The sequence below is a fragment of the Palaemon carinicauda genome, chromosome 14, assembly GCF_036898095.1.
Source record: "Palaemon carinicauda isolate YSFRI2023 chromosome 14, ASM3689809v2, whole genome shotgun sequence".
NCBI classification, from domain to species: Eukaryota; Metazoa; Arthropoda; class Malacostraca; order Decapoda; family Palaemonidae; genus Palaemon; species Palaemon carinicauda.
Window position 1 is genome coordinate 51,096,382 of NC_090738.1, and position 23,065 is coordinate 51,119,446.

General features: G+C 43.1%; 1 protein-coding gene across 1 annotated transcript in view; it reads left to right on the forward strand.

The window, feature by feature from the left end:
• The window catches only part of mRpS5 (mitochondrial ribosomal protein S5), a 329,930-nt gene that overhangs the window by 79,834 nt on the left and 227,031 nt on the right, over window positions 1-23,065 (forward strand). The window contains exons 2-3 of the mRNA XM_068387104.1: window positions 3,015-3,176; window positions 11,660-11,785. Coding sequence (XP_068243205.1) covers window positions 3,015-3,176; window positions 11,660-11,785 — 288 coding nt within the window. The remainder of the gene's footprint in view (window positions 1-3,014; window positions 3,177-11,659; window positions 11,786-23,065) is intronic.

The window sequence follows — 23,065 nt, forward strand, 5'->3', positions numbered from 1 at the left end:
TAAGTCCCATTACTGCTCTCTTGAATTTATAGCGACCCCATGGGGTGATAAAACATGTGAGATCCTGGTCTTCTTCTGCAATTTTGATTTGGAAATATCCCATTTTTGCATCTAGTGTAGAGAACCACATTGCTCCGGTGCTTATCGAAGCTACTGCATCATGTGGTGATCGTACAGGATAAGTGGGTCTACATACATACCTATTGAGCTTAGTGAGATCAACACACAATCTTACTCCATTTGGCTTTTTAGCAACAGGCACTATAGGATGACACCATTCTGTTGGATGCTCAACCTTACAGATAACATCCTTCTCCAAAAGTTCATCAAGCTGATCCTTTATTTCAGACCTCCAGCTGTATGGTATAGTGCGCGGGGCTGTCACAGTAAATGGTCTTGCATTTTCGGACAACTTTATATGCATAGGACCTCCATGCATCTCCCTCAGTATTTTTGTGGCACCAAATACCCGAGGAAATGCTGATACCAAAGCTGCAGCATGCTCTGCCCTTTCTTCTTCAGTTGGATCACGTTCATAAGGCCACCTTGGAAGTGCAATAGGAGAACGAACTTCCCTACAAGTAGAGTCTTCGTTCTCTTTGTAGTCCTTTAAGCGCTTTTCTTCCTCTGGATTTACAGACAATCGTACGGGAAGAGAATTAATTTGAGCAGGAAAATCCTCCGGTAGAATTCCTAAAGCAATAGAATCAAACCAGCTCAATAAAGCCCCCTTTACTTCTTTCACCACAGTTATTTCAGCTTTAGTTTGTCGATCACCAAGCGAAAGGTGTGAAGTGAAAGCTCCTACACAATTAAGGGTCTGGTAACCAGCAGAACAAAGCTTGCCAATTTTAGAAGGTTCGAGCATATAGGGATATATGCCAAGAGATCTCGCTACATTGAGCCCCATGACTGTAGCTTCTGCTCCCGAATCCGGTGTCCATAGTATAGACGAGTTCCCTGCAGGATGAGTAATGTGAATCTGAACTTTCGGGGTTGCTTGAGAAATGGCACTGTTAACATACACATCACTTACGATCCTATGTACATCCCTGTTAAGTTTACTAACAGTTGATTTTAGCTTTGAATCTTTACTCTTTTTCAGCAAAGAAGAAGTTTCCTTCCCTGTTGACCTACAAACAGCAGCAAAATGTCCAATCTTTCCGCATTGGGAACACTTTTTGTCCCTTGCCTTACAAACATTCATGTCAGAATGTCTATCTCTTCCACATCTAAAGCATCTTTCCTTTTTATATAAACTGTTGGGTGCTTTCTTGTAGTCCCTTTTGTACCGTGAAACTTTTGATATATTGTCTGGGATCATTCCTCGTATTGTAGCGCTATTCTCATTAGCACTCTCAGAAGCTCGACAAATATCTACAGCCTTCTGCAGATTCAGGTCCTTCTCTTCTAGCATACGTTTTAGAGCTTGTTCATCTCCAGTGCCAACAACAATACGGTCTCTCAATCTATTGTCCATACACGATGAACAAAAATCGCAGAATGCTGCAATTTCCCGGATACCACAAAGGAAATCGTCGAAACTCTCACCAGTTTCTTGTTTTCTGAGGTAAAATTCTCTCCTGTCGACGATTACATTCCGTTGACCTCGTAAGTGACTTTCCATGGCATTAAGTATTGTTTCAAGATCTGCATCAGCCTGAAAAGAGAGCCCATATCGCAATGTTCGTGTCCAGTCTTCATCTAAAACAGAAGCGAGAACCGACCTTTGCTCAGCAGGCGTTAATGATTTAATTCCAGTCAGCATTGCATAACCTTCGAATTTATGCCGCCAAGCATCGAACTCCTTCAAAGAGACTGACGATGACAGGTGAGGTGCAGGTGTGGCACTATGAGGAATTTTATACCGGCACTGTGCATCATTTTGCGAAATTTCAGCACCTCCACTTCGTTGACGATTTTCGTTAACATTTCCATTTTGAACACTCATCATAGTTTCTAACATCATAGCTAAACGTTCTTCCCTCTTCTGAGCCATATCCGCTTGCTTCGCCAGCAGCTCCGTCAATTGTTCTAGTTGCCCTTCCATCGTGTCACTCAAACCTTAAACTCTGAATCACTTCTGACTACGATCATTTCACCAGTAGAACAGATCCTACTCACTGCGCCATGTTTAATCTCTTGTAGGCTGGCAAAGAAACACGAACAATGATAGGTCTCTTTAATAAGAGGTTACCAAACAAATTGACGGCTAAACAGAGACTAACAATATTTGTTACATACATACAGAAGAAAGGTATTTACAAAACTCTCGCTTGTTTATTTACATTAGAAACCAATTACCATTACAATATAATTTACGAACAACCCATTACATAACTAGTAAACAAATAAATACAGACATTTGGAGGTATATCACACAGCGGCTATGTCTGTAACCTAACTACCGCGATGAATGAGGTTGGACTATATTGCTTAGTTTCACACCTTTGCACAATGACTCAGGCCATTATCTCTTATTGAGCGTTAGCAAGATGATATGGTGCACTCTTCCACAGCCAGTGCAAATCCCAAGAGTCGCGTTCCAGCTCACTGACCCGCCAGCTGGTCTTAGACTTCCACCCACCTAAACGTGAGTCTCCATAGTAAAGAGCTGAAAGGTCTGTATTTGGTGCTGGAACAAATGACAAATTTTGAAATAATTTTCATTTTTCCAAACCATACAAACCTGAACTATACATACTGGCCTGCTGTCACCTGCCCAAAGCAAGTCCTGCCTGCAATTGCCAAGTGGCTTGTGTTGGCTACTTTGTGTGAATTGGTTGGTTAGTTTACCCTCCCTGCTAACTAGCGGAGGGTAGTAGCACCTCCCTAAAAGCTTTACGCCTAGTTTTAGCTGTCGCCGAAATATATCTCTATAATAAAGAGCTTCAGGTTTGTATGGTTAGGAAAATTAAAAATTATTTCCAAAATTGACATATTACTTTAAATTATTTTTTTTATTTTAGGGTAATCATTGTAAGCATACACTCAAATTATTAACTTTTTTCCAGTTTCGAAGAGGAGTATTTTCAACCTGTCACACTATGAAGGAAGATGGCAAGGAATTTCTACCACAAATTTTGCTGATGCTAAAAAGTATCCTGTCATTTTCTCATCTAGTGTCACAGTACCATGCTTGCAGATTACAAGATCCACAAGCTTTTTCAATAAAAGTAAGTATTGCTCAACCGTGGTTCAGTACAGTATTGAGTTTGGTTTCTATATATATATATATATATATATATATATATATATATATATATATATATATATATATATATATATATATATATATATATATATACCGTATATATATATATATATATATATATATATATATATATATATATATATATATATATATATATAAATATATATATATATATATATATATATATATATATATATATATATATATATATATATATATATATATATATATATATATATTTTCAATATTAATCTTACCCGATGATCATGTAGCTGTCAACTCCGTTGCCCGACAGAAATCTACGGTCTGGATACGCCAGCGATCGCTATCCAGGTGGGGGTGTACACAACAGCGCCATCTGTGAGTAGGTACTCAAGTACTTCTTGTCAACAAGAACTCAATTTTTCCTCTGTCGTGCCGCCGGCAAGACCTACTTGGATACGCTGTTGATTCTGGAGTTATTGTTCACGATTTGGTGATGTATTTGCTCTAGAGTTTAGCCTTCGCTATTCAGGAAGCTTTATCATTAGCTTAGCAAGCTTTTGGAATTAATTTGGATTAATTGTTAATGAACTTTGCTAGATTTTGGAATTTCCCCTTGACTACTTCTAAATTCAAGATGTCTGACCACTCTCAAGTACCTAAGTACAGGCAGTGTAGCGTTAGGACTTGTGCTAGGCGTCTTCCGAAGGCCTCTATAGATCCTCACACCGTGTGTTCCAATTGTAGGGGTAAATCCTGTCAATTTGAAGATCGATGTGGGGAATGTGCTGGGCTTTCGGAATTCGATTTTAACGAATTCCTTAGATATGCACGTAGGTTAGAGAAGGAGAGAAATAGGATGAGTTCTTCTCGCTCTGTGGATTTTTCCTCTCCCCATGCCCCTCAACCTTTTCCTTCCCCTGTGGTGGTGACTCCCGAACCTGCTACGAGTGCTCAGCCTGCAATGGCGGATATGTTGCGTGCCATTCAGGCTCTCGGTGACAAAGTGGTCATTGGCTAATGACCGTAATCAGCTCTTGGCAGATGTCAGAGAGCTGAAAGCGAAGAGTGCAGTGGGAAGTGTTAGTGCTAGTGATGTGCAAAGTGTCAGTGTCAGTGTTGCGCATGAGGGTACATCTGTGCGTGCCAGTCGTCCTCCCAGTCCGGGACCTCTTGCAAGCTCCCAAGCCCAGGGGAGAAGCAATGTCGAAGGACCAAAGGGTTCGGCAGGCCTTGATCGGCGCACGGATGTATCCTCAGTGGTTGCGGACGTATCTGTTAAGGATCGTCCCATCCACATACAGACGAATGAGCCCTTACATTCCTCGTCTGTGGAAGAAGTTTCCAGGAGGAAACGGTGGACCAAGGTCTCACGACCGCTCAAACGTAAGGTCCCTTCCGAGCGAGTCCAACGGCCCAGGTGTAGCCACTGGGTCAGTTCGGACTCGCCGCAGTCATCTGATGACTGCACACCTCCCAAGAGAGGTAGAGTGATCCCTCAACAGGCTACTGCTCCGTCTGTTGTTGCTCCAACCACAGTAGACCCTAAGTGGTCCATGCTGCAGACTATGCAGTCTCAGCTTGCGGCATTCATGCAGGAGTATCATGCTGAAAAGGTTAACCCTGCTCCTGTTAACCTACAACCCGCCGAGGTTGTGCGCTCAGCAGATACTGCGGCTGCCTGCTCCCACACTCCACCTGTGAGAGCTCCACCACCGATGCGCAGTCCTCCCTGCCAGACGCATGTTCTTGCTGCACCATCTGCTAACATGCGTTAGCTACCGCATCAGGAGTTGCCGGGTTCCAGCTCTATGCGGCATTCTCCTCAGCCCATGCAGCATGCTCTGCATACCTTACAGCATGCTCCGCATACCATGCAGCATGAGCCGCATACCTTACAGCATGCTCTGCATACCATACCGCATGCTCCTCAACCCACCGCAGCCCCTCCCACACACCAGCCCTCTGCTTTTGTTGTTGCCAGCTCGCAGACCGACCAGCAGCGGCATGATGTTGGATCCGCAGGTACGCATGCACCCGTACTGCCGGATTCAGCCGTTCAGCTTTCTGCTCTACCTTTGCCACTTACAACTCAACTTTCGGATGATGGTGTATCGGTTGACGAAGCTGCACATCTGGATGAACCTCACTCTGATTTTGAAGGGCCCAAGTCTACGCCTCCCTCCTTAGACTTTCGTAAAGTCCTTGCCTTGTTCAGGGACTTGTATCCTGAGCAGTTTGTGTCTGCAACCCCTCGCTCTCCTCCCTCCGAGTTTGCTCTGGGCATGCAGTCTGCTGCGCCTGCCTTCACCAAGCTTGTTCTCGCCAGATCATCTAAGAGAGCTTTGAGGGTTATGGGAGAGTGGTTGCATTCCAAGAAGCAACTGGGAAAGACTTCTTTCGTCTTTCCGCCTACCAAGCTTGCTTCTAAGTCGAGCGTCTGGTATGCCACGGGAGAGGAACCCGGCTTGGGAGTTCCTGCCTCTGCCCAGGGCGACTTCTCAAGTCTGGTTGACTCTCCCCGCAGGTTGGCTATGAGACGTTCGAAGATCTGCTGGTCCTTTTCCGATTTAGATCATCTGTTGAAGGGAGTCTTTCGTGCCTTCGAGATATTCAACTTCCTCGATTGGTGTTTGGGAGCCTTAAGCAGGAAGACTTCCCCTTCAGATAAGGACTCGGCCATGCTGATCATGTCTAGCATGGACAAAACAATTCGGGATGGGTCTGGTGAACTTGCGGCTTCGTATGTGTCAGGAGTCCTTAAGAAGAGAGAACATCTTTGCTCCTTCTTATCGGCTGGTATCACTCCTTGCCAGAAGTCAGAGTTGTTGTTTGCTCCTCTCTCCAAGTGTCTGTTTCCGGAGGAGCTGATTAAGGGGATGGCTGCCTCGCTTATCCAGAAGGATACTCATGATCTTATGGCATCTTCTGCACGTAAGGCTAAAACCTTACCTTCCGTGCCTAGACCCTTCCGCCCTGCAGCAGTTGACACACCTGCATCTAGGTTCATCCCGCCCTTTCGTGGCAGAGCCTCCAGCAGAGGAGGTACCCGTGCAGACAGTCACCGTGGCAAGTCCAAGAAGGGTTCCAAGTCCGCAAAAGGCAAGTTCTGACTGCCTTCCTCTCCAGACAGCAGTAGGAGCCAGACTCAAGACCTTCTGGCAAGCTTGGGAGAGCAGAGGTGCAGATGCTCAGTCTGTGAAGTGGCTAAGGGAGGGATACAGAATTCCGTTCTGCCGCAGTCCCCCTCTAGCTACGTCTCCCATCAACCTCTCTCCCAACTACAAGGAGAAGGACAAGAGGCTAGCGTTGCAACAAGAGGTGTCGCTCTTGCTATAAAAGGAAGCGGTGGTCATAGTCCGGGACCATCAATCCCCGGGCTTCTACAACCGTCTCTTCCTGGTAGCCAAGAAGACAGGAGGTTGGAGACCGGTGCTGGACGTCAGTGCTCTCAATGCTTTTGTCACCAAGCAGACGTTCACGATGGAGACGACGAAGTCGGTCCTAGCAGCGGTCAGGCAGGAGGACTGGATGGTCTCGTTAGACCTGAAAGACGCGTACTTTCACGTCCCCATCCATCCAGACTCCCAACCTTTCCTAAGGTTCGTCTTTGGAAAGGTTGTGTACCAGTTCCAAGCCCTGTGCTTTGGCCTAAGCACGGCACCTCTTGTATTTACCAGACTGATGAGGAATATTGCGAAATTCCTTCACTTAGCAGACATCAGAGCCTCCCTCTATTTAGACGACTGGCTTTTAAGAGCTCCAACAAGTCGTCGCTGTCTGGAGAATCTCAGATGGACTATGGATCTGACCAAGGAACTGGGCCTCCTGGTCAATATAGAGAAGTCCCAGCTCGTCCCATCCCAGACCATTGTTTACCTGGGTATGGAGATTCAGAGTCGAGCTTTTTGGGCTTTTCCGTCGGCCCCAAGGATCAATCAAGCCCTAGTATGCATCCAGAGCATGCTGAGAAGGAACCGATGCTCAGTCAGGCAGTGGATGAGTCTAACAGGGACACTTTCATCGCTGGCCCTGTTCATCGAGTTAGGGAGACTCCACCTCCGCCCCCTTCAGTATCATCTAGCTGCTCACTGGATAAAGGACATGACGCTAGAGACGGTCTCAGTTCCTGTTTCCGTAGAGATGAGGTCTACTCTAACGTGGTGGAAGAACAGCATTCTTCTCAAGGAAGGTCTTCCATTGGCTGTTCAGACCCCCGACCACCGTCTCTTCTCGGACGCATCGGACACGGGCTGGGGTGCGACACTGGACGGACAGGAATGCTCGGGCACATGGAATCAGGAGCAAAGGACACTTCACATCAATTGCAAGGAGTTGTTGGCGGTTCATCTGGCCTTGATAAACTTCAAGTCCCTCCAGCTAAACAAGGTGGTGGAGGTGAACTCCGACAACACCACAGCCTTGGCTTACATCTCCAAGCAGGGAGGGACTCATTCGAGGAAGTTGTTCGAGATCGCAAGGGACCTCCTCATTTGGTCAAAAGATCGAAAGCTTACGCTGGTAACGAGGTTCATTCAGGGCGATATGAATGTCCTAGTGTTGATGATAAGTACTTGGGTCTAGATAGGCTTGAAGGACTGGTAGAGGGAAGAGTTTCTGATGTGAAAGTTCCTAGTCTGGTATCTGAGTGGGATGATACTGTAGGATGAGATAGGAATTCAGGCAGATCGCCTCAGCCGGAAGGGTCAGGTCATCCCCACAGAGTGGACCCTTCACAAGAATGTTTGCAGCAGACTATGGGCCCTGTGGGGTCAGCCAACCATAGATCTATTCGCTACCTCGATGACCAAGAGGCTCCCGATGTATTGTTCTCTGATTCCAGACCCAGCAGCAGTTCACGTGGATGCCTTTCTGCTGGATTGGTCCCATCTCGACCTGTATGCGTTCCCGCCGTTCAAGATTGTCAACAGGGTACTTCAGAAGTTCGCCTCTCACAAAGGGACACGGCTGACGTTGGTTGCTCCCCTCTGGCCCGCGAGAGAATGGTTCACCGAGGTACTGCAATGGCTAGTCGACGTTCCCAGGACTCTTCCTCTAAGAGTGGACCTTCTGCGTCAACCTCACGTAAAGAAGGTACACCCAAACCTCCACGCTCTTCGTCTGACTGCCTTCAGACTATCGAAAGACTCTCAAGAGCTAGAGGCTTTTCGAAGGAGGCAGCCAGAGCGATTGCCAGAGCAAGGAGGACATCCACTCTCAGAGTCTATCAGTCTAAATGGGAAGTCTTCCGAAGCTGGTGCAAGGCCAATGCAGTTTCCTCAACCAGTACCACTGTAACCCAGATTGCTGACTTCCTGTTACATCTAAGGAACGTAAGATCCCTATCAGCTCCTACGATCAAGGGTTACAGAAGTACGTTGGTACTATTTAAGAAGGTCAAAGCCATTACGAGGACAATCAGAAGCTTTATGGTGTGCTATCAAGAAGCCTTCTCTACCGATGTCTAAGAACGCAGTTTCTTACTACATCAGGCTTCTGATTAGAGAAGCACATTCTCATCTGAAGGAAGAAGACCTTGCTTTGCTGAAGGTAAGGACACATGAAGTGAGAGCTGTTGCTACTTCAGTGGCCTTCAAACAGAACCGTTCTCTGCAGAGTGTTATGGATGCAACCTATTGGAGAAGCAAGTCAGTGTTCGCATCATTCTATCTCAAAGATGTCCAGTCTCTTTACGAGAACTGCTACACCCTGGGACCATTCGTAGCAGCGAGTGCAGTAGTAGGTGAGGGCTCAGCCACTACATTCCCATAATCCCATAACCTTTTTAACCTTTCTCTTGAATACTTTTTATTGTTGTTCTTTGGGTTGTACGGTCGGCTAAGAAGCCTTCCGCATCCTGGTTGATTTGGCGGGTGGTCAATTCTTTCTTGAGAAGCGCCTAGGTTAGAGGTTGTGATGAGGTCCTTTAGTATGGGTTGCAGCCCTTTATACTTCAGCACCTAGGAGTCGTTCAGCATCCTAAGAGGACCGCTAGGTTCAGTAAGGAAGACGTACTTAAAAAAGGCAGAGTAATAGTTCAAGTCGACTTCCTTACCAGGTACTTATTTATTTTATGTTTGTTATTTTGAATAACTGATAAAATGAAATACGGGATACTTAGCTTCTTTGTTAACATGTATGCTGGTCTCCACCCACCACCCTGGGTGTGAATCAGCTGCATGATCATCGGGTAAGATTAATATTGAAAAATGTTATTTTCATTAGTAAAATAAATTTTTGAATATACTTACCCGATGATCATGAATTAAAGAACCCGCCCTTCCTCCCCATAGAGAACCAGTGGACCGAGGAGAAAATTGAGTTCTTGTTGACAAGAAGTACTTGAGTACCTACTCACAGATGGCGCTGTTGTGTACACCCCCACCTGGATAGCGATCGCTGGCGTATCCCGACCGTAGATTTCTGTCGGGCAACGGAGTTGACAGCTACATGATCATTGGGTAAGTATATTCAAAAATTTATTTTACTAATGAAAATAACATTATATATATATATATATATATATATATATATATATATATATATATATATATATATATATATATATATATATATATATGTATATGTGTCTGTCTGTCTGTCTGTTTGTCTGTCTGTCTGTCTGTATACATATATATATATATATATATATATATATATATATATATATATATATATATATATATATATATATATATATATATATATATATATATATATATATATATATATATATGTATATATATATATATATATATATATATATATATATATATATATATATATATATATATATATATATATATATATATATATATATATATATATATATATATATATATATATATATATATATGTATATGTATATGTATATGTGTCTGTCTGTCTGTCTGTTTGTCTGTCTGTCTGTCTGTCTGTATACATACATATATATATATATATATATATATATATATATATATATATATATATATATATATATATATATATATATATATATATATACAGTATATATATATATATGTATACATATATATATATATATATATATATATATATATATATATATATATATGTATATACAGGGTATTTATATATAAATATGTATATATACATACATATACCAAGGCACTTCCCCCAATTTTGGGGGCTAGCCGACATCAACAATGAAACAACACAAAAAGGGGACCTCTACTCTCTACGTTCCTCCCAGCCTGACAAGGGACTCAACCGAGATCAGCTGGTACTGCTAGGGTGCCACAGCCCACCCTCCCCCGTTATCCACCACAGATGAAGCTTCATAATGCTGAATCCCCTACTGTTGCTACCTCCGCGGTCATCTAAGGCACCGGTGGAAGCAGCAGGGCCTACCAGAACTGCGTCACTATTGCTCACTATTCATTCCTATTTCTAGCACACTCTCTTGCCTCTCTCACATCCATCCTCCTATCACCCAGAGCTTTCTTCACTCCATCCATCCACCCAAACCTTGGCCTTCCTCTTGTCCTTCTCCCATCAACTCTTGCATTCATCACCTTCTTTAGCAGACAACCATTTTCCATTCTCTCAAGATGGCCAAATCACCTCAATACATTCATATCCACTCTAGCTGCTAACTCATTTCTTACACCCGTTCTAACCCTATCTACTTGAGATACACCAGCCATACTCCTCAGACACTTCATCTCAAACACTTAATTTCTGTCTCCATCATTTTTATTCCCCACAACTCCAATCACTTTCTCATACAGCACTCTCTTTACATTCATGCCCAAATCCTCTATTCTTTACCACTCCCTTCACTGCCCCCAACACTTTTCATCCTTCATTCACTTCCTGACGTACATCTGCTTCCACTCTACCATTTTCTGTAACAACAGACCCTAAGTACTTGAACTGATCCACCTCCTTAAGTAACTCTCCATTCAACATGACATTCAACCTCGCACTACCTTCCCTACTCGTACATCTCGTAACCTTACTCTTACCCACATAAACTCTCAACTTCCTTCTCTCACATACCCTTCCAAGTTCTGTCACTAATCGGCCAAACTTCTCTTCTGAGTCTGCAACCAGAACAGTATCATCCACAAACAACAACTAATTCACCTCCCATTCATGATCATTCCCGTCTACCTCAAACCTCGTCCAAGCACTTGAGCATTCATCTCTCTCACCACTCCATCAAGGCATATTTTAAAGTAGTCGACATCAATGATGCAGATGGTTTCCTTGTGTTACATAAAAGGAAATGAAAGACTTCTGTTCTTCCCACATCAACAGATATAGATGTGTAAAACTGTAAATCAAGCTTCTTTTCTTTAGATTTAGAGCAATCGTGTATACTTTGTCATTGTTACATAATATGTTTTTTTTTGTAATTCACATAATATGTTTCTTTTGTATGTATGTTACATGTGGCTTATTTATAAAAAATGATTTTAAAGAGCATTATTTTTTCAGCATCTGCTGAGCAGTTATGGAAAGGGGTTACAAGTGTCAGCAATGCTGGAAAGAAGAGAGGTCGAGGAAAAGGTGTTGGTAAAAAGATGTCCAAGAACCTGAATAGAGGTCAAATTATTGGTGTTGGTAAGTAAAAATGTTGATAGTTTATCTTATATCATGAAGTTGGTGTATGTGAAACATACAAACTTTATTTTTGTACAGTACATGGTCTTAACTCCTAAAAGTTACTGTTAACAAAGGGTTTCAACTAAAGATTCTTGAGTTGTCAGTCTTTTTATTTTGATTGCTACCCTGCTTTCATAGGGAAGATCCATCTTGCTATATATGTAGAAATCATGACAGCGGACATGTGATGAGCATAAATATGCATTACAGTATAGCCATTGAAGGAAAAGTGAGAAGACTTCATTATAGTTGGTACTTTTATGGTAGTGGAGCACAAGGAATATGCATCCCTGATGCATAGATGATGATTTTACCCAAAATCAAAGAAATTGCCTCTGATCAATAGTATCACAAGTGTTTTTTTTTTTTAAACTATGAATAAAACTAGGAAAAGATATAGTGTCTAGTTAGATAAAAAGGAAGTGATGAATAACATTATCTATTTACCAATTCAGGAGTGTATTATTTTTTCAATGTCATACTCCTTTTGAAAAAGCAAGATATAAGAATAGGGTGTAAATACAAGAAAATGGCTTATGTTTTAAATATTATGTTTTGGTTGCAGAAGTCTATGGGTAATAGACAATATAAACTCAAAGGCAGATTTTTTTTCCCACTCATAAATATTCTCTTACAAAAATATTGTATGTAATTACTTATAAGGGTGAAGTACACCACAGCACTACACTAAACATCTGAGTACTGTATAGAAATTACAAGCACAGTAGTACCTTGGTTTATGAATTTAATTGATTCTGTGAGCGAGTTCTTAACCTAAAATGCTCGTACTGTATTCTAAAGCCATTATTTCCCATAAGAAATAAAGCAAATTCACCCAGCATATTCCACAAGTCTGTTAAACTGATTTCTATACTCACCTGATGTTCTTACCACTTCTTCAGAAGCTTGGATTAATCGAAACTTACTGAAGAATTTTTAAGATTTTAAAATTTTCCCTTTTTCTTTTATTGACCCTTGACAAAGAAATGTAACCTTCTGGCAGCAAGTGGTAAGAAGCCCAGTATTGCCACTTCAGATTCTCCTTGCCTCCTCAGTTATATTCGGTGATTAGCTTTAATCACACATTCTCACAATTGTTTACATACTGCGCATTAAGAAGTCTTCCCCTGGTTTTACAGTAGAAGAAATGTGCACAGAAATTATTTCTGGGAGAACATGATTTGCATTCCCTTTGTGTATCATGTCGGGGCAATACTTTGATTTCAATAATCGTTTTCAAGAGTGTGTTTCACTCTCATTACCACTCATTGAAAAATATGTTTCAATGTTTGCCGCTTAAGTTAAGAGTTCCAACTTTAAAAGGAAACTTGCTCTTAATTCAGGGAGAGAAGCCAAGGAAGACTAGGCTAGTTAATAATACCGGGGATGACGATGATAATGACATGTCTCCATCTTTGTATAACACACAAGTTCAGCCATCTTTCAATAGCAATGAGCTTCACAAGCTTTTATCATTACTTGCTTCTTTTGTTGAAATGCAGAAGTCCAATGAATAATAATGGTAATTTTGGTTCTTCTTACTCTTTATCAGACCTTACTTAAATCCCCTAAGGTTAAGCTAATATTCATAGCATTTCATTCACGGAGGGTTCTGAAATTATGCTGCAGACATATACACTCTTAAAGGTTTGTGATAGATTTTTATGTACAAATTATAACCCTTATCATCAGATATACCGGTAGATGTAGTACATATTCATAATTCTTAATAAACAAAAATGTATTTAGATGAAGGATAAACCAATTTTTAGGAAGGTGCTGTGTGGTTTTCAAGGACTACCCAGTGAAGAGCTAGAACAGGGAATTAAATTTAACATAAATACCAAAGAAATTTTCACTCGCTTCCTTTAGGGCTAGTGCAGTACATCGTTTAAAGCACGGAAAATGTGTGTAGTATAAGAGAGACCCTTAAGTTTAGGCTCCTATGGATAGATGTAATAATAGTAAAGGAGTATATATGAATAGGAAAACTCTTTTCCAAGAGAAGAAATACAGCTAGTATTTTGTCAGATTGGATCACCTTTACTATATTACTGTCCCTCTTGGTTTCCCCTACTGGGATGTGTAACTATTCTTTTGCTGAAATTTGGCCCTCAGATTCCAGTGGTGACCTGGTTTCATATAGATAGAATTTTTGGCATTCAGTCCAGTTTGTCTGCACTATGATTAAAGTGGGGACAATTGTATTCTTGAAATATAGTCATTCCGATCAAGGTTAAGTTACTCTAATCATAGTGGTACTATCCCTTCTGGTAGAGAAGGGAGTGGACATATACGAGTCAACACTTGGAGGTGTCAATGGTGAATGAATTAATTCCATGAAAGGCTAGTTGGTTGTTCTGTGAGATTTTAAACTTTTAATATTTTCTTGAGTAAACTTGATGTTCCTAATACCCCTGGATCATATGACAAAACTCTGATACCATTGACGATGGCTATGATTGTTTAGCTAAGGAAAATTCTGTTGTCGACCTCAGCAAGAAAAAGGATTCCTCCAACAATACTTCTTGTCCAGTGTTATTACACTGGAACCTTTTTTTTTCTCCTGCAGGGCCCCAAGGTGTTAATGCCTTAGGGGTAAAAATTAAAATACGAGTGTTCTATATTGTATTGGTATTTTCCGCAATGTGAATTATGAAATATATTGTACAACCTTTTGATACATTTTGGAAAAATAAAAAGAATTAAGTTAAAACTTTAGAATGACAAAGAAAATTTTAAGAGCTGTGTTACTTTAGTTGATCCTTTGAATGCTAAAATTACATCCTTTACGTCAGGGAGTGAATGAAGAATGAAAAGTGTTGGGGGCAGTGAAGGGAGTGGTAAAGAATAGAGGGTTGGGCATGAATGTAAAGAGAGTGCTGTATGAGAAAGTGATTGGAGTTGTGGGGAATAAAAATGATGGAGAGACAGAAATTAAGTGTTTGAGATGAAGTGTCTGAGGAGTATGGCTTGTGTATCTCAAGTAGACTTACAACAAAGAATCTGGTTCCAAGTAATTCAGAAGACTTTCACCCCATTCATTATTCTAATTTTCATTGTTTGATGTTAACAAATTAGACAAAATTCTGTATCCAAGGAAATGTGAACACATGGAAATCATTCTGGTTTTCATAAAAGTATTGGTAAGAGCAGTGTCTTGCTTTGAAGGGAAGATGATCCTTAGGGCATGCAAGCCTTGCCAAGGCCAGCATTTATGATATAATGGTTTATTACTGCAATTTGAATTTAATGTTTGTTTCGGAACTATATATGTACAGTACAAACCCTTTTGCTCTTTACCCAGCACACACCCGCACTGGTGACATTACATCACTTTAGATTTTGGCTCGGGAGGGAATAGACGTTCTGTCTCTCTCCCGTTAACCCTTAATAAATTGGCTCTTGACTTGATGATTGGAGGACAGAGGAATAGAATGATGATCAATTGATCCTGGACTTCCCTTAGGTGCAGACACCATTGCTTCTAGCAAAGCAGCTGCGCCCTCCATGGGGGAATCTCTCCTGCCATCCTTTAGGCGTTCGGGTCTCCCTGTTTAAGAAATGGCATTTGAGAGTGCTACTGTTATAGGTACACCTGGAGTGCACACGGCCTCCCCAGGGGTTGACCACGGCCTTCCCCTCCGAGACTCTGGAGTTAATGTACCGATAAAGTTTTTGTGCCCTTAGTGACTCACCTGTGTTTCTGCAGCTCCAGCATAGGTATGAGAGCAGTTGCAGACTGGTTCCCCTCGTGTTTACCAGTCAGGGTGAACCCAGAAACTAGCTTCAGCTACGTTTCACAGGCAGCGCTCGATGCGACCTTCAATTTGAGCTTGCTCAGCTCATTGATGGGAAGCAGAGTCCCCTGCTCAGAGGTCTGCTTCCAGGTGTTGGCAGCCAACCCATTTGTGGGAAGGACACCCTACACCAGCTGCAGGTGTAGGACAGATATCCTGTGCACAGGAAAGGCTCCCTTTCCCACCTCAGGTATTGGGTAACTATTCCATTTCATGGGAGAGGCACCAGTCACCAGAGTGGTGGGCCCCCTGGGGTCAACAAGCGTATGCTTGATTCGCCGATGCCTCGCTCTAGCTCTTCGGGGCTAGACGATGATGGTGGTTAGACTGCTGCTCACAGCTCTTGTCCCTCGTCGTCATACGCCCATGGTACAATAAGCCTCCTGAGGGATATCCCTTTAGGGTTATAGCCACTTTATGGTGATGCCTGCTGGGCTTGCAGCCTCCGGCTCTCACCATTGTGCCTGTAGGGCACAACAAAGCTCATGGAGTTTTGTAAGGCCAGACCCTTCGGGTCCACGCCTTGATCTTTCTCCCCTTAGAGTGAAGAGCGGGTTGGGTGTCAGCACACAGGTAAATCTTTCTCATGTTAGGGCTAACAAAGTTATTTTATGCGAGAGAGAGCGAACCTAGACATCACGCACTAGCAGGTTATGGGCTGGGTAAGCTCCTCTGACTTATTCATGCGAGAGAGCACACCATGTCTCTATTCACCAGTGAGCTCTGCGTGCTGATGAGGGTCTGGGCGAGCTCCTCTAACCTTTCATGGGAGAGAACGAACCCAGACTCTATGCGCCGGTGAGCTCTGCAGACTGACGAAGTCCTGGGCGAACTCCTCCTACCTTTTTATGCAAGTGAGCGAACCACCACATTGAGCATTGACAAGGTGAGCGGGCGAGCTCATCTCACTGACGAAGGTCTGCTCGAGTGTTGAGCGCTGGTGAGCACCCCTCTCCTGTTCATATTTCTGAGAGAGAGACTATCCAGACACTAAGCATTAGTGAGGTGCGTGGGCTAGCTCCTCTTGCTAACAAGGTCTCTGCAAGTACAGCTGCTTGCTAACACCCAATACTGAGGTTCAGGCAGGAGCTTCTTCAGTTATGCATGCGTGCTCGTTGAGATGACCATCAGACCTAAACAGGAGGGGAAAACCTGCGGCAATACAATGAAGTTCGTAGGGCAAAAGCCTTAAACCATCCAGGGTTATTGTAGAAAATGGAAGGATGTCTTGCATTTGCCGTATTCCTCCATGGTCCCCCCTGGGCACGAGTCTCGTTAGACATAATCTTACCGGGTTATTGCTGCAGATGAGAATGTTGCCAACCGCTCATGGCCGCCACATCCCACCAATTGTGTTCCCAAGGCACAACAAGTCTCAAAAGACACAAGTGTTGTTGAACATAAGCCTTTGGGTTTATTATCCTTGGCTTCTCCCACCTACAGAATAGAGAGCTCATTGGAGCACGCGCATGGTGTTGACCTCCGACCCCTTGCATTAGTGAGGTGTGCAGGCTAGCTCCTCTCGCTGATGAGGTCTGTGCACGTACATGCGTACTCACTGAGATGACTGCCAGACATTTACTGGAGGGTGAAACCTGCAGCAATACAACTAAGCTCATAGGGCAAAACCCTCTCGGGCTATTGTAACAAAAGGGGGATGTCTGCAGATCGCTTCCGGCCGCTACATTTTGCCATGGTCCCCCGGGGACACAACGAGTATCGTTAGACATGGTCCTGCTGGGTTATGACCAGAGGTGGGAATGCTGCCAATCCCTAGCAGCCACCACATCCCATCAATTCTGCTCCCAGGGCACCAGTCTCATTGAACATAACTTCGGGTTTGTTATCTTGCTTCTCCTACTAACGGGATAGAGAGCTTATTGGAGCACGGACATGGTGTCGGCCGCCTACAATTTGCAATCTCTCCTCACCCCATCACACCCTCAGGGTACAACGGTATTAGGAGACATAACCCTTCAAGGTTAGTCCTGCAAGCATCTATTCCTGAAGGGATATACTGTAGTCATCTTGTACTTACGTTTACGAATGATAGCAAGCAAGTATTTGCTTCCAGGAACATTTGTCCTGCCCACAAGGTGAGCGGCCGAGCATCTACTTCTAACAAAGGTCTGATTGCTTTGCTAGCTGCATGTACAGTACTCTTTGTGGGCTCATGCACGCTCACAAAGATGTTCACAATGCTACGGCTAGTCAACGATCAATTACTTTTGAGCAATGACATTGTGCTTTGTTGCACACACATGATTCCCGCAAGTGACTCCATGGGCTCTGGGAGGGTGTTCACACACAGAAACGTATTCACGATCCTCAGGCTCATGTTTGATCACTTACCCAGAGTCAGAGAAGTTATGACTTCACACAACTGCATGCGGGCAAGCAAGCTATTACTGCCGACAGAGGCGATTTATTTAGCCAGTGGCAATCGTTACCGCCACGGGTGAATGCACACCCATGAGAATTAGCAAGGGCTACATATCATCATACAAATTGGAACTTTGTTCCAATATATCATTAGATTATTTTCTAATTCAATGGTTGTATTCCATGGGGAGAGTCAGGTTATTCATGACCCTCATACCTTCTAGTAACCAGACATAGGTAGTGTGCCCTCAAATAGACTCCTCCTTCATTCCATTCAGCTCTTCCTTAACATCTCTGGATTGTTCGTCTAAGTATTGAAAGTACTTAGACTCTGAAACTTCGTATAAGCGATTCGGTACCCTTAGGAGAGAACAACGGAAGTTTATGCCAGTTTTGCCGATTGGGAACAGAAAAATATGAAACGTATTCGCCATTTCTAAGGGATTTCTGTCATAGGGAGAAGGAAATGTCATTTGCAAAAATTTTTGTTGTTTTCCAATCGAGTTTCGGGCTGCTCCCAGATCTTCGTTTCGGTTTGTGTTACTGGCTATAGCTGACATGATACTTACAACTACCTGTCTGAAAAAATTCTTGTCTTTGGGAGTAAGTTGCATGCTATCGATCGTTTGTTTGACAGCAATCAACTAGGGAGATTTGCTGTAATGCCATTATCTGATAGAGAGTACTGGCTACTCTGGGGTTAATGATCAGTAAACGGACATACACATCCAACTCCCATCGGAACGAAGGCAATAGGAGGACACGGTACAGAAACAGTTGCTTGCAACCGATTGTCTGATTTGATAGCAATCTACTTGAAATGGTTACGTGCTAAGCAATCTCTCAGCTCTTCAGGCTCTCCAATGAGAAAATTATCTTTCGCTTGGTAGTCAAATGTTCGTTAGTCATCTCAATTGAACCTTCCAACCCTTCGGGGTTGGCCAACAAACACAATCCCAGGGCAGTACTGGCTCCCCTATTGGGAAGCTGGCTTGCCAGGTAACCCAGAGTCCATCCCAGTTTCCAACGATTTGGAAGGGAACATTAGTTTTTTATGAAAGGGTTGCTTGTACAGCCGGTCTTCCGCAGACTTTCTCATCTATTTACAAGCAAAGGCCTCCTCCTATGGGACCGCATAAGGCTACTCGCCAACCTCCTGCGAGAGGCATGACCAACAAGAGGGCTTCGGCCCATACCGCTTTGATGCGTGGAAGCACAGACCCTACTCTCGCGAGGGAAAACCTACTCTTCGGCGTGCATGTGAGCCTGTAGCAACAGACCAGACTTCTTCACCTCCTGGCGTGCGAACATTTGCGGGTGTGGGAGAGAGGAAAGCTGCTTACCGATCTCCTATGGGAGAAAGGATGAGCAGGAGTGTTATTCTCCAGAATTCGCTAGTTTGGAGAAACAGATCTTAGTCTTATGGACGAGTCTTGTGCAGTGTCTCTCACCCAACCACCTAGCGAAGTGGACATGCGAGCTCCTCTGCTTGACGTGGGACTGCGCACTCTTTCCACTGCTCGCTGTGCTCACCACGGGGAGTTTGCTATACACTACTGTACCTTACTTGCCAGTGCACCTTGCTTGGACTTCATGCATGCCACAGGTGAGAGCTACCAGTAACCTGCTCATCAGTACACTGTGCGTAGGTGGCGAGTCAGCAAGTACAGGTGGATCCCACCTCACCTGCTCACTCTGACACTGGTGAGCATTCTAGCTTGCCTCGCCAGTGCTCGCCTCATCAACACGCGCTTCACCATACTGTGGTTCAGCATTCGCGTTTGCTGGGGACTGCCACATTTGTGACACACCTCACTCTATTTTTTCGCCCTACTTTGGTAGTGGGTGAGAGGTTACTGGATCATGATGCTCGCATAGAACATTCTCGCCTTCCTATGGACGTGATCATCCTGGACGAACCCGACAGGTCATCTGTTCCTGCTCTCCCTCTCCTAGAGTTTCTCCTTCCAATCAGGGATAAATTCTCAGGGAAGTGGCAAGTCCCATCCTCAAACGAAACTTCTTACGGGCTCACCTATGGCTGTGTCTGCTGGTGCACCTGAATTTCTGAGTTCTTTGGCCCCGGCGAAAGTCGTAGCTTTAGTCCCCTCTAGTGGCAGCTGATCCTTTCGGTATTATCAGGGATTCTACCGACTTACGAGTCCGATAGGATCAGAGAGAAAGAGAGGTCCAAGTTGGAAGGTAGAAATTACCAACCTCCTCAGGGGAATATACCTCCTCTCTCCTTCCCCACGTTTAATGCTCGTGGGGGATGCATCGAAAGAAAAGGGGACAGCTCACCTGTCGCAACACATGGGCTTTGAGCTATGTTCCAATACCTGTCGGCAGTGCGACACGAGTTTCCCTGGATTGGAGTCCAGTGTTGCTGGTGCTTAATTTTTTTCAATAACTCTTCTTTTCACACCATCGTGTTTCCATATGAAAGCATGATGGTGGTGGAATACCCAGACAAGGGTATTCTTAGCTTGACATAGAGTACTCAAAGATATTTTTATTCACACCATGTTGGAAATACTGCTTCTCTTCCTATAAGCAAAGTTAATCAATGTGTGGTTTGGTCAGTTCTTGGATGGTAACACCAGATGCGGGTGGCATTGACTCCTGTTGGTCTAACCATTAGAGGAGAGAGATGGATGTGAGACAACTCAATTGCCCTCTGTAACCCGATTCAGTGCAGGCAAGGAAACTTCCCAGCAGTCATTCTGACCAGGCGGGCTCAGATTCTGGGCTTCAGGGGACCTGTCTCTCCCTCTCTTAGCCATCTAAGCATGACCCTGGCTTAAGTTGCGGAGGAAATGTCAGTCCAGGACGTCTCATGTCCGGAAGTCTCTAGAGTACTGTTAACTAGTACGGAGTAACATGGCACCTCTTTTAGAACCCCTCTGACATCCAGGGAACTCCCGTGCGTTTTCCCCTTTCTGTTTGATGAGGAGACTCGTTTTAGAAGGTCATCGACAGTTTGGGCAATGTTCCTGACAGCTCCACTGGGGCAGCAAGCACTATACCACCTAGACTCTCTATTCCTGCTTGTAGAAATACCAAGAGAAATGTTCTTTCCTTTCCTGAGGTGCTCATACAACCTCACTCAGGGATCCACCACGGTCAGTCATGTCCCTATGACCTCATACGTGGAGGGTATTCAACATCACTCTCAGAGAAGCTTTTTGGAAATAGTAATGAAAAGGATGGCTGGATGCCCTCCTAGGTTGTTGGTCGCCTTCCTTTAGGCAAATCAGTCTTTCTGCTAAGGTTGAGGTCGGGGGAAAGGCCTTGTGCCGCTCGATATCTCTTTCCCCAGGACAGAGAAGCTTGCTATACTTTGTGAAGGAAAGACCCTGCTCGGTCTTGACCATAACTGAATGATCCCACTAGGCTTTATGCTATGTATTCCGTTTTAAATGGAGTCAACTTTTCCTCAACGGAATTCTCTCTCTACATTCAGTATCTAGCTTACTGGTCCCCAATCAGAATTGGACCACCTCCTCAGAGCATAGTCCTTGGACTACGCTCTAGGAAAGGAGTGCTTCATACCTGTAGTTAGTCCTCAGATCATGACCTGACTCTTAAAAAGGTCTTTCCTTACACTTTGACCTCCACGATGAGTGACAGCAAAAGACATGGTCTCTTCTAAGACATACCCAAGACAGGGATGGAGGTCTCGTAACACTTGACTTCCTCCCTGAGTCTGTTGCCAAGATTCAGTCTCAGGCTGTAGGGGACCAGAGGTTCAGATCCTTCCGGATGGAAGTCTCTGTATTTTATCCTTTGGTCCAGGTAGGGTTGAAGAAAATCAAGATTTTTTTCTTAAAAAAATCAAAATAATCAATTTATTCAATTTAAATCAGATCTTTTCCTATTTAAATAAATTTTCTTGATTCAAATGATTTTTTTTTTTTCATTAGTGTTTTCTGGTATTTAACGTGATCTATGTTAACGGTAGTAGGTTGGCCAGGGCAACAGCCATCTATTGAGATACTACCGCAAGGGAGTTATTTGGTTCTTTGACTGGCCAGACATTAATGCTTAGGATCCTTCTCTCTGGTTACTGCTCATTTTCCTTTTGCCTTCACATATATTGAATAGTCTGGCCTATTCTCCTCTGTCCTCATACACCTGACAACACTGAGACCACCAAATAAGATGTTAATTACTGCAATTTGAAGGACACTCAAAAGCAAACCATTGTCCTCTATTCTTGGGTAGGGTCATAGCCTCTGTACCATGGTCTTCCATTGTCTTGGGCTGAGTGTACCCTCTTGCTATAGGGTACACTCGATATTCTATCTTATTTCTCCTCCTCTTGTTTTTTTAAATCTTTGTAGTTTATATATGAAAGATTTATTTTAATGTTGTTACTATTCTTAAAAATATTTTATTTTGATTGTTGATTACTTCACTTCTAGTTTCCTTATTTCCTTTCCTCACTGGGCTATTTTCCCTGTTAGAGCCTTTGGGCTTATAGCATCCTGCTTTTCCAACTAGAGTTGTAGCTTTGCAAGTAGTAGTAATAATAAAATTAAACTTTAGTTTAATGTACATTCCTCAAGATGAGTTTGTCTTTTAAAAACCAAAATTCAGACTAATATGCAATTCTTTCTTAGGGATGTCATTTTTTTCATGGGCATATTTTACAAGGCCAGTTGTTGTCGGCAGCATCTCCATATCGTATTGTTGTCAATCTTTTCACATTTTCTTTTTTTTTTTTACTCTTTGGGCACTTGATTAAGGTTGTGTACAATATTCATAATGGGTGATAACAAATTGCATCCTTATTTTGTAATATGTCTTATGTTTAGACTACTGTACTTGTAGTGAATACATCTGAGGCAATCAGACCAGGTTTTTCAGAAATAATATTTTGAATCTTTAATCCGTTGGAATGCTGAAAAGTAACTGTACTGTATCAAAGCTAAGTAATAACTTATGGGAAGTAGAATGGAAAGTTGTAGGACTCCGTGCATGGAAAAATAGAAAATTCAAATGGCATAAACTTAATAAAGACTAGCAAGCATATTATAGTCAGAAAAATCTCCTC